Genomic DNA, 13292 nt, shown 5'->3' on the forward strand with positions numbered 1-13292 from the left:
CAAATTAATAATAGTAACAAAGTATTGGGTGATTATAGCATATGGTTAAGTGGCTGACAGTAATGTTATAAGGGACAAGAAGGAGAAGTTGGAAACACTAGGTTAGAAAATACCTGCTTCTTAGTAAGTCAGACAGAGAAAGACAAATATCATATGATATCGCTTATATGTGGAATCTAAAAAAAGGGTACAAATGAACTTATTTACAAAACAGAAGTAGAGTCACAGATGTAGAAAACAAACTTACGGTTACCAGCGGATAAGGGTGGGGAGGGATAAATTGGGAGATTGGGATTGACATACACACACTACTATATATAAAATAGATAACTAATAAGGACCTACTGTATAGCACAGGGAACTCTACTCAATACTCTGTAATGACCTATCTGGGAATAGAATGTAAAAAAGAGTAGATATATGTATATGTATAACTGATTCACTTTGCTGTACACCTGAAACTAGCAAAACATTGTAAATCAACTGTACTCCAATAAAAATTTTTTAAAAAACCCAAAAACCTGCTCCTTAAAAGCCACATTGGTGCATGCAGTTCAGGCTTAAGGCCTAAGTGAGGTCTCCTACTTCACTCCCAACCCTATCTAATCATAATCTTGGGACCAGCATGTTGAGGTGTGTGAGTTAGAAGGTTTAGAGGGGAGAGCAAACTAGTGAGTGAACACCAGGTCCCAAGAGAACCTCCAAACCACTATATATAATGAAGGGAGGCATGCAAAAGAATGGCCATTTGCTCGCAGGGGATCAGGCCAGGCCAGAAATTTGAGGCAAAACATCAGACCTTGGGTGGAGACTGTTCTTAACACAGAGACTCTACTTACTACTGACTGTCTCCAATCAGAATTTTGGACTCTTGAATAATTAGGTTAGTAACCTCTTTTTATCTTTGGGGAGAACTAGACAGAGGGTAGGGCAGAAGCATGCCTGACACAGGAAAAAGAGCTTCTACAGCTACAGTAAGTACCATCTCCTTTCGTGTTTGAGGAAAGGCAATGGACAGTTCTCCCTCTCTCATACAGGCCTGTATGAGAACAGTACAGGCCTGTTTCTTTTTCTTTTCTTTTTTTTTATTTATTTATTTTTGGCTGCATTGGGTCTTCGTTGCTGCGCGCGGGCTTTCTCTAGTTGCGGCAAGCGGGGTCTACTCTTTGTTGCAGTGCGTGGACTTCTCATTGCGGTGGCTTCTTTTGTTGCAGAGCACGGGCTCTAGGCACACAGGCTTCAGTAGTCGTGGTGCGTGGGCTCAGTAGTTGTGGCGCATGGGCTTAGTTGCTCCGTGGCATGTGGGATCTTCCCGAACCAGGGCTCGAACCCATGTCCCCTGCATTGACAGGCGGATTCTTAACCACTGCACCACCAGGGAAGCCCCAGGCCTATTTCTGGTACAGTCTGGTCCCAGGCATCCAGGTAGCTCCAAACCATCTGATCAATATCATTTTGGACTTTACCAAGGCAGGTGAATTACTCAGAAATACAGCCTTCTGTAAGTGGCTGATGTTTATTGCACTTCTAGGATGAAATAAAGTGTGTAAATATTTTAAGTCTTGTTCTAATAAATGTTAGTAGTGTTGCTGGGAAGTTTGAGCTCTTGCTCTTAGGTTAACAATTTAATTAAGAGAAATGTAGTTTATTTTTAGACTTTCATGCTCAAAGACTTCTAATTACAATGAAAGATAATAATAGAGAAATGAGAACCATTTTGACTCCTAGACTCACATGCTTGAATATATGTTTGTCATTGCTTGGATTCTGTATAACATCGTATTTACCATGTGCTTAAATGTGTCTTTTCATTAGCACAATGAAAAAAATCTTTTAATTAACAAATACTCCCCCATGCCTAAATATGATAGAGCTTCCTAAAGATTTGCTTCGATATGTGTGATCACTTAACTTTGTCTAACAGATATTATGTAAAAGAAAGAATCATATGGCTATTAAGTTCAAGATCCTTGAGATGGGCCTATGTCATATCACCTTTACAATTTTATTTGCTCTTTGAAGTTAACTTCCTAGGGCAGTAGTTGAAGTGAAAAGCAGAAACTACTATTATAATGTTGACTGTAGGAAGACTTTTGCTTCCTGTAATGTCAGAATAAGACCTCCTACTGGAGAATTACTTTGCAGAAAACAACTATAAAAACTGAATAGAAAAAGCAATGTTTAAGGCACTTGAGAGTGAACAGAAGCAGATAGACTCTTATGGGGAGTACACAGTTGGAGGAGAGGAGGAAGGAATCATTGCCTTTTCACTAATTTTAGTTTCTGGTTAAGTACAGGCCATATTCTTTGGACTCTGGTAAAAAAACAATAGTCTCTCTGGTCAGAGAAACTGGAAAACTAAAGTCATAGAACCTTGGCTACTGAAGATAGTGAAGGAATTCCAGAAGGAGAAGAGCCTTAGAAGAGGGAGAGTCCTCAAATTTTGTGTACAAAATTTGTACATACACCTCTGACTGACTTCTGAACCATGCATGAGTGCAACAGACTCAGAACTCAGCTAAATACAAAATAAATCTGAACTGGCCTAGAGCTGCCTTCTAAGAAACAGATTTGTAATTCAAGTCAAGCCAGGCCAAGCCAAGATATTTGCCTGCTAAAACAAAAGAAACAACTCTTGTTGGAGAAAGAATAACAATCTAGAATTTTCACAATTAACATTTAAGGGTTAATGTTCAGGGTACAATCCAAAATTACCCTAAGTATGAAGAATCAAGAAAATGTAATATATCCCAGGAGGAAATAAAAACAACTGAATCCCAGCCTGAGATGAATGAGATATTGGCAATAGCAGACAAGAATTTTAAAGCAGCTCTTACAGTATCCTCAATGAAATAAAACGACATGCTTTCAGTGAATGAAAAAATAAGAAATCTTATCAGATAAATAGAAACAGTGAAAAAGAACCACATGGAAGTTCTAGAAATGAAAAATACAATTTGAAATTTAAAAATCCACTGGACGGATTTAACAATTGAATAGAGATGCCAGAAGGAAAAGTAAGTGAACTTGAAGATGGAACAATGGAAATCAACTAATGTGAAGAACAGAGAGAAAACATATTAGAAAAAAACGAATAGGGCATCAGGGACCTCTTAGGTAGTATCAAACAATCCAACATACATGCAATTGGAATCTAAGAAGGTGAGGAGAGAGAATGGGATAGAACAAATATTTGAAAAATTAAGGCAAAAATTCCCCAAATTTGATGAAAAACAGAAACTTACAGATATAAGATACTCAGTGAATGCCAGGCTGAATGAACCCAAAGAAGTCCACATCAAGACACATCATGGCTGGAAGCAACCTAAATGTCCATTGACAGAGGAATGGACAAAGAAGATGTGGTACATATATACAATGGAGTATTACTCCGCCATAAAAAAGAATGAAATAATGCCATTTGCGGTAACATGATGGACCTCTAGATAGCCATACTGAGTGAAGTAAGTGAGACAGAGGGACAAATATCATATGATATCACTTATATGTGGAATCTTAAAAAACGGTACAAATGAACTTATTTACAAAACACAAATAGAGTTACAGATGTAGAAAACAGTCTTATGGTTATCAGGGGGGAAGGGGGGAGGGATAAAAATGGAATATTGGGATTGACATACACACACTACTGTATATAAAATAGATAACTAATAAGGACCTACTGTATAGCACAGGGAACTCTACTCAATACTTGGTAATGACCTATATGGGAAAAGAATCTAAAAAAGAGTGGATATGTATATATGTATAACTGATTCACTTTGAGGTACAGCAAAAAGTAACACAACATTGTAAATCAACTGTACTCCAATAAAAATTTTAAAAAGAAAAGAAAAAGAAAAAAAGACACATCATGGCAAAACCGTTGAAAGCCAAAGATAAAGAGCAATGTTGAAAGCAGTAAGAGAAAAATAACACATTTCAGACAGAAGAGCAGTAATCCACGTAATGACTGACCTTATGTCATAAACCAAGAGGGTGGAAGAACATGTTTAAAGTGCTGGAAGAAAGGAGAAAAAAAAGCCTGGATATTTTCCTTTGATTCTATATCAAAGGAAAATATCCTTCAAGAGTGAAGATGATTCTGGAATTAGACAGTGGTGACGATGGCACAACCTTGTGAACATACTAAAAAACATTGAATTATATACTTTAAAAGGATGAATTTATGGTATGTTAATTATATCTCAATAGAAAATTTAGATAAAGGTAAAAGAATGACTCTTTCAGATAAAACTAAGAAAATTCATCACCCGTACTACAGAAATGTCAAAGGATATTCTTCAAGGTTGAAGAAAAGTGATACCAGATAGAATTTTGGATCCTTGGAAAAGAAAGATCATCAGAAATGATAAGTATCTGGAGAAGTGCAAAAGTCTGTCTCTCTCTTTCTTCTTTATTTCTTTATAAAATGTATCATATAGGCAAAACTCATAACATTGTCTGAAGTTTATAACATATATAGAAGATATAAATCCCATATAATGTATGATGGCTATACGAGGAAGGATGATTGCAAGGTTTCTATATTTTATGTGAAATGGTACTTTTTTTAACTGTAAGAGGACTGTGAATAGAGATGTATATTGTACTCCTTAGAGCAACAACTACACAAATAATGCAGAGAAGAAGAGTTAAATTATGAGTGTGAGAATTGAAATTAAATTCTAAAAAACATTCAAGTATTTTTTTCAGAAGTCAGGAAAGTAGGAACGTGGGACCAAACAACAGAAATGGTAGACCCACATCCAACCATACCAATAATTATATTAGATTGTTAATAGGTTAAACTATTAATCTAGTAGTTTAGATGAAAATAAATGTTTATAATTAAACACTCTAGACAAAAATCCTAGCAGGGTTTCTTGCATAGAAATTGAAAACCTAATTCTAAAATTTATGACAAGACACAAGACAATCTTGAAAAAGAAGATCAAGATGGGAGGATTTATATTACCTGATTTCAAGACTTATGATAACCAAGGCAGTGAGCTACTGGCATAAGGCTACACATAGACCATTGGTACAGAAAAGAGAGTTCTGAAAGAAACCCATACTTACATGGTCAATTGATTTTTGACAAATGAGCTAACATAAATCAATGGTAAAAAAAATAGAGGGTTTCTTTTTTTTTTTTTTTTTTTTGTTAAATGCTATTGGAACAACTAGATACCTGTATGAGAAAAAAAAGAACCTTGATCCTTACCTCACATTATACAAGAAAGTTAACTCAAATTGGATCATAGACTTAAATGTAAGAACTAAAACTATTAAATTTCTAGAAGAACATTTTAGAAAATATCTTTGGGACTTTGGGTAGCCAATGATTTCTTAGAATCCAAAAAGCATAGACTGTAAAAAAAAAATGATGGACTTCATCAAAATTTTTAAAATTTGCTTTTAAAAAGACAAAATTAAGAAAATAAAAAGCCAAGCTATAGAATGGAGAATACATTTGCAAAACATATGTCTGCCAAAGTACTTTTATTTAAAATATGTGAAGAACTCTTACAACTCAGCAGTTAAGACACAAACAACGCTATAAAAAAATGGACAAAAGATTTGAACAGACAATTCCCACACACACAAAAATACGAATGACTAATAGACCCATGAAAAGATGTTCAACATGTCATCAAGAAAATGCAAATTAAAAGGACATTGAGAATGCAGAAAATTTGAATCAACAACAACAACAACAAAACCCCTCCTGTAACTAATAAGAGATTACAGCTTTATTACAGTTTTAAGACACAAGGTTGATAACCAAAAGTCAATCGCTTCCCTACCTACCAGCAATGAACAAGTGAAATTTGAAATTAAAAACACAGTGCCATTTAAATTTGCACACCCCCCCCAAATGCAATACTTAGGTATAAATCTAACAAAATATGTGCAAGATCTATATGAGGAAACTACAAAACTCTGTTGAAGGATACTAAAGAAGAACTAAATAAACGGAGAGATATTCCATGTTCATGGATAGAAAGACTCAATATTGTTGAGATGTCAGTTCTTCCCAACTTGGTCTACAGATTTGATCTACAGATTCAGTGCAGTCCCAATCCAATCCAAGTACATTATTTTGTGAGGATCAAAAACTGATTCTAAAGTTTACATGGTTAGGCAGAAGACCCAGAATAGCCAACACAATATTAAAGGAGAAGAATCGTCAGGAGACTGACACTACCCACTACTGTAAGACTTACTATCAAGCTATAGTAATTAAGAAAGTGTGTTATTGAGGACAGAATAGACAGGAACAGGCTGGAGAGCCCAGAAATAGACCTACATAAATATAGTCAAGTGATTTTTGACAAAGGAACAAAGAATATAGTGGAACAAAGATAGTCTTTTCAACAAATGATGCTGGAACACCTGGACATCTACATGCAAAATATTGAATCTAGGAACAGACCTTACATCCTTCACAAAAATTAACTCAAAGTATATTACAGACCTAAATGTAAAACATAAAACTATAAGTCCTAGAAGATAACATAGAGAAAGCCTAGATGACCTTGGGTATGGTGATGACTTTTTAGGTACACCACCAGAGGCATGATCCATGAAAGAAAGAATTGATAAGCTGTACTTTATCAAAATTACTAAAGTTCAAAAATTCTGCTCTGCAAAAGACAATGTCAAGAGACTGAGAAGACAAGTCACATACTGGAAGAAAATATTTACAAAAGACATTATCTGATAAATGACTTGTCCAGAATATACAAAGACCTCTTAAAACTCAACAATAAGAAAATAAACAACTTGATTGAAAAAAACGGGCCAATAACTTTGGCAGACACCTCACCAACAAAAATACACAGATGGCAAATGAGCATATGAAAAGATATTCCACATCATATGTTGTCAAGGAAATGCCAATTAAAACAACAGTGGGATACCATTACACAACTATTAGAATGGCCAAAATTCAGAACGCTGATAAAACCAAATGTTAGTGAGGATGTAGAGCAACAGGAACTCTCATTTACTGTTGGTGTAAACGCAGAGTTGATACAGCCACTTTGGAAGACGGTTTGGTAGTTACTTATAAAACTAAACGTACTCTTACAATATGAACCCAGCAGTTGTGCTCTTTGATATTTACCCAAAGGAGTTGAAGACTCGTGTCCACACAAAAACCTGCACAGAGGATTTTTAGGGCAGTAACTACTCTGAATGATATAAATACTACAATGGTGGATTCATTTGTCCAAACCCATAGAATGTACAACACCAAGAGTGAACCCTAATGTAAGCTATGAACTTTGGGTAAAAAACCCTATTGCATCTTCTTGGGCCTCAACTGAGGTTAAGACAAGACAGGGTAAACCAAAAGAGTACATTTTGGCAAGCTTCATCTTTGGTCCCTTACCCCAAAGTGAATCATTGACCTGGGTGAGCTGCACTGGGCCACAGGGGCCCTTTGCCCTAAGCAGATACTACCCTCTAAGCTTGTTCACTGGAATCTAACCATTCTTAATCAAGGAAAGGCCAGGAAAGATAAATTCTTGGAGAAACTCGAGGTGGATAAAGTGTGTTTTTATAAGCCTAGGGCTAAATTCTTTTCAAGCCCAGAATTCCTAGGACCTGGGGTTTGAGGTATGAGGGAGTGAAGACCCTCTCCCAAGCTCCACCTTAATTCACCAGCCACCTGGTAACAATCTTGATAGAAAAGCAATACAAAGAGTAAATAAACTCGTCCACAGCTAAGGCCAAGAGAGGAGATTCCAAAGAGTACATACCTTGAAGAAAGCAGAGCTAACCTCCTCCTCCTGGGGGAACCTTTACCACTGTGACCACTCCTCCCCCAAATACCGAAGGCATCAGTGCTGTTCTTCTTGAGCTCTGTCAACTCCTTCTCCCCAGGATTGGAGGTTGGGGAAGGCTTGAGCTCCCTTTGCAGACAAAGTGTTAATTTATGTCAGAAACCAAATAATAGAGGTAGTAGATTATGAACAAAAGCAGGCCTTCACAGATTATCTGAACAATCTTAGTGAAGGATCAGGCTTTCCGGGATGGTATGCTTTGTAGAACCAAGTATAATTAATCTGTGGCCTCTTTTAATTTCCTATGAGAATAATTCTATGGTTAGTGTAGAAAGGCTGAAGTGGCTGTGTATCAAAAGATAGTTTCTTATCTTCCTAGTCCAGCTGCAAATATAGATATGGGAGAAATAGTATTTGGACAATGCTTTTGGAAAGCTGGGCCTATACACATCTCATAGTAAATAAAAGATGACTCCTAACAGCGAGAAACAGGATTGATAATTTTTAACATGTGACTCTTTAATAATGCCTTAAACTTCAAAAATCTTGCACAGTAAAATAACAGAATTTAACATTCAATTAGAGCCAAATCATTATTTCAAAAGTGCTGGTTTCCTGTGAGCTTCACTTTTACTATAACCTGCTTGACATACTACAGGAGGATATGCTATTGTGTGTTTACTTTAAGATACTACCTATGTTTTTGGTATTTGTTTTAGATTTATATTGAAACCAGTGTGAGCTTGAGGCGTGGGCCATGCACACTGATTTGTTCCCACTATGAAATTATGCATGAATAGTCAAACTCTTAGGAACTGAAAGTAGAATGGTGGTTCTCAGGAGCTTGGAAGAGAGGGAAAAGAGGAATTGTTCAATGGAGTTTGTTTTGCAAGGTGAAAAAATTCTAGAGATCTGTTGTAAACAAGGTACCTATAGTTAACACTACTGTATTGATGCTTAAAAATGGTTAAGATGGTAAATTTTGTGTTATGTGTTTTTAACCACAATTAAAAATATTTTTTAAAGTTATGTTTAGTTCAACTTCAGAAAGACACTGAAATTACTTATCCCCCTGAAACTTTTAATTCTAGAAGTTCTTAGTTGGGTCTGATTTTCTTAAAATTGTAGTCCCAAAGCATTAATTTATTTACAAACACTAATAATATTATTGGAACACAGCAAACACTGTGTGAATTAAGCTCATATAATCCTCATCACAACCCAATGAGGTAGGTATTATTTTATTATGTGCCATTTTATTATGAACATTTTCAAATGTAATACAGAGAATTTGAAAGAGTTGTATGCTGAATATCCTCACACTCACTATCTAGGTTCTGCAGTTAACATTTTGTTGTATTTTCTTTATCACATATCTGTCCATACCTATATGTGTCCATCAACCCATCTTTTTATTCGGTTGGCCAAAAGATGCCTTCGGTTTTTAAGCAAAAATAAAAGACACATTTTTTATTTTCACCAAGAACTTTATTGAACAACATATTCACCCTCTTGTTCCACTACCTTCTGCCATTTTTCAGGCAACTTCATAATCCCATCTTCCCAAAACTTTTTATCTTTTTGAGCAAGGAACTGTTCTAGATGCTTTTTACTGTCTTCCAGGGAATTGAAATTTTTCCCATTAAGATAATTTTGTAAAGACCGAAATAAATGGAAATCCGAAGGTGCAATGTCTGGTGAATACGGCGGATGAATCAGAACTTCCCAGCCAAGCTGTAACAGTTTTTGCCTGGTCATCCAAAGGAACACGTGGTCTTGCATTATCCTGATGGAAGATTATGCATTTTCTGTTGACTAATTCTGGACGCTTTTTGTCGAGTGCCACTTTCAGTTGGTCTAACTGGGAGCAGTACTTGTTGGAATTAATCGTTTGGTTTTCCAGAAGGAGCTCATAATAGAGGGCTCCCTTCCAATCCCACCATATACACAACATCACCTTCTTTGGATGAAGACCGGCCTTTGGTGTGGTTGGTGGTGGTTCATTTCTCTTGCCCCACGATCTGTTCCGTTCCCCGTTATTGTACAGTACCCACTTTTCGTTGCCCATCGCAACTGTTTTAAAAGCAGAACGTTTTCATTACATTTAAGTAGAGAATCGCATGCGGAAGTACGGGCAAGAAGGTTTTTTTCGCTTAACTTACGTGGAACCCAAAAATCAAAGCGATGAATATAACCAAGCTGGTGCAAATGATTTTCAGTGCTCCGTTTGGATATTTTGAGTCTCTTGGCGATCTCCCACATGCTATAATGTTGGCTGCTCTCAGTCAGTGTCCCAGTTTGATCGCTACCAACTTCAACTGGTCTACCCAACCGTGGAGCATCGTCCAGCGAGAAATCTCCAGCACGAAACTTCGCAAGCAATGTTTGACACGTTTGACCAGTCACAGCACCTTTTCCATGCACCGCACAAATCTTTTTTTGTGTGTTTCAGTTGCGTTTTTACCTTTCTTGAAATAATAAAGCATAATATGCTGAAAATGTTGCTTTCTTTCTTCCATCTTCAATATTAGAAGGGCTACACAAAACTTCACCAATTTTGACGTCTCTTTTTAAATGCACGCTGATATGACAGCTGTCGCGTACACTCTAACAAACCTGTTTTGAGTGAAGTTAAACAGAACTAAGTGCTACTAGGGCCATCTTACGGGAAAAAACGAACGAACCTTTCGGCCAACCCAATAAAAATACATTTCAAAGTAAATTGTAGACACCAGTATGCTTTGAGGGTAGGAATTTTTATTATCCCCATTTTAGACTACAGGGATATGAAACACAGAGAAGTTGAGTAATTTATTCGAGGTCACAGAGCTTCTGAGTGGTAGAGCTAGGATTTGGACCAAGCCTTTCTTAATCATTTCTTTCTTATCACAGAAAGCTGGTTCACACAATGTGAATAGGTTATTACCATACAAAGTAATTCGTGGTCCAATAAATTTGTCAAATATAAGTATCGCAACCTTGAAGATCCACATGCATGTTTTAATGGTGCAGGATCTGTGAGGTTCAGCGTTAAAGAAACTTGTTAAACCTTGTTTAAGCTAACTATTTCCAAATCTATTCAACCAGAACACTCTTTCCCCACCTTCCCCCCCAAACATAACATCTATTAACATCTCATAGGATAGGATCAGAATTCATTGGAATATGCTCTGGAAAATGCTCATTTATAAGGTATCCTAATTTTGTTTATTTACTACAGAATATGTCTTTGAAGAGTTTATATTTTTAAACATAGTCCTCGAATTTTAGAGCTGGCAGAGATCTTAGCATTCACTGAGACCAGTGCTTTCACCTCAAAGATGAGGGAACTGAGATGCAGGGTGGTCAGGTAACCAGTGCAGGCTACATCCTGTTCAAGGGCTTAGTGACAGAAATGGGAGTGGAGCCCAGCCTAGAACCTGGGAATGGCATCTATAGTCAGTAAATATTTGTTGAATAAATGAATGCATCTTCTAAATCTGTCCAATTTTCTCTCTACTACATATCTATCTACATGTTAGAATTTGTGTTCATTTTCAGATTATCTGGTCAGTAGAGAGTCTTTATTTTTAAAGACTTTAGACTCTTAGGCTTTTAGAGAGTCTTTATTTTAAAAAAGTAGAGCCCTTTACTTTTATGTTAACCTTTGGTACAAATGTTATATAGTTACTAAATTCTAAAAGAAAAGTTTTATTGTGGGACTTCCCTGGTGGCCCAGTGGGCAAGACTCTGCGCTGCCAATGCAGGGGGCTCGGGTTCGATCCCTGGTCAGGGAACCAGATCCCGCATGCATGCCGCAACTAAGAGTTCGCATGCTGCAACTGAGAAGTCTGCATGCCGCAACTAAGAACTCTGCATGCCACAACTAAGAGTCCACATGCTGCAATGAAGATCCCACGTGCTGCAACTAAGACCCGGTGCAGCCCCCCCAGAAAATTTTTTTTAAAAAACCCACAAAAACAAAAAACAAATCAGCAATTTTAAAAAACATTTAAATAAAAAAAGTTTTATCGTAGTATGTAACATACAGAAAATTACACAAAACATAGCTGTACATTTTAACGAATAATTATAAAGTGAATCCTGGTTTAACCACCCAACTCAAGAAATAAAACACTGTTGGTACTTCAGAAGCCCCTGTGGGCCCCCTCCTATTGCTGATCCCCTTAATTATTTATTTTTTCTCTTTCTTTTTTAGCTAATTTAACAGGACATGCAGAGAAGGTGGGGATTGAAAATTTCGAGCTCCTAAAGGTCCTAGGAACTGGAGGTAAGTCTTAATTCTTTTTTTTTTTTTTTTTTTTTTTCAGGAAAAAAAAGTACTTGATATCCTTATGACAAAGGATTGATAGCCCCAATACAGAAATCAATTAATCTTTAAAAAGCATAAGGAATCCAGTAGGAGAACTAAGAATGTGAACAAAGCATTCATAGAAGAAATACAAAAGGCAAAATTTAAAGGAATTGGTAAGGATCAAGAAAAACCAATCTCTCTTACCCTGCTGTTGGGAATGTAAATTAATTCAGTTTTTACACAGGACACGATATTTTAAAAAAACCACTAACATTTATGGAGAGCTTGTTACTTGCCAACTACTCTGTGAAGTGCTTTATACTGATTGATTCAGTCAGTCCTCGCTCAATTTTATTGATAGTCCATGCTCATCGTTTTTAATAATGAAAAATTCAAGACTCTTGGAAACCTAATGACATGAATTTGGTTAAATGAACATGCATCTATATGTTCTATTATCTGTACAATAGGATTGAAATGATCTGTATTTACTAACATTTTTTTTTAAATGTTAGCTGTTACTGTTATTATTAGTTGGTCTTTCTTTTAATTTTTAAAAATTTATTTATTTATTTTATTTTTATTTTTGGCTGTGTTGGGTCTTCGTTTCTGTGCGAGGGCTTTCTCTAGTTGTGGCAAGTGGGGGCCACTCTTCATCGCGGTGCGTGGGCCTCTCACTATCACGGCCTCTCTTGTTGCGGAGCACAGGCTCCAGACGCGCAGGCTCAGTAGTTGTGGCTCACGGGCCTAGTTGCTCCGCGGCATGTGGGATCTTCCCAGACCAGGGCTCGAACCCGTGTCCCCTGCATTGGCAGGCAGATTCTCAACCACTGCGCCACCAGGGAAGCCCTTACTAACATTTTTGAAAGATCTCCATTATGTAATAAATTTGAGGAAAGACTATAGAAGAGAATGTACACTATACCATTTCCATAGTATAAAAATTGTGTGAATAAATGTCTACATGTAAATATATAGAAAAATCTCTGATCTATGCACCAAAATGATAACAGTGTGGCTGTCCCTGGGTGGTGAGATGTTAGACGATCTTGATATTCTGCTTTATACTTCCTTGTGCCTTCTGAATTTTTGCTATCACTGTTCTCACTGCTCTAAAGTCAGGGATTCATGGGCATATGACTTGTGCAGGTGCAGAGATCCCTGCAGTAGAAGAGCCTCACGTTTAGTTTAATGCTCTGCTTTCA

At 36.7% G+C, this 13292-nt stretch overlaps 1 protein-coding gene across 1 annotated transcript in view; it reads left to right on the forward strand.

Moving 5' to 3' along the window:
* Window positions 1–13292, forward strand: part of RPS6KA5 (ribosomal protein S6 kinase A5) — a 181555-nt gene that overhangs the window by 51313 nt on the left and 116950 nt on the right. The window contains exon 2 of the mRNA XM_068541532.1: window positions 11992–12063. Within this exon, the coding sequence (XP_068397633.1) occupies window positions 11992–12063 (72 nt within the window). The remainder of the gene's footprint in view (window positions 1–11991; window positions 12064–13292) is intronic.

The sequence above is a fragment of the Eschrichtius robustus genome, chromosome 1 (assembly GCF_028021215.1).
Source record: "Eschrichtius robustus isolate mEscRob2 chromosome 1, mEscRob2.pri, whole genome shotgun sequence".
NCBI lineage: Eukaryota > Metazoa > Chordata > Mammalia > Artiodactyla > Eschrichtiidae > Eschrichtius > Eschrichtius robustus.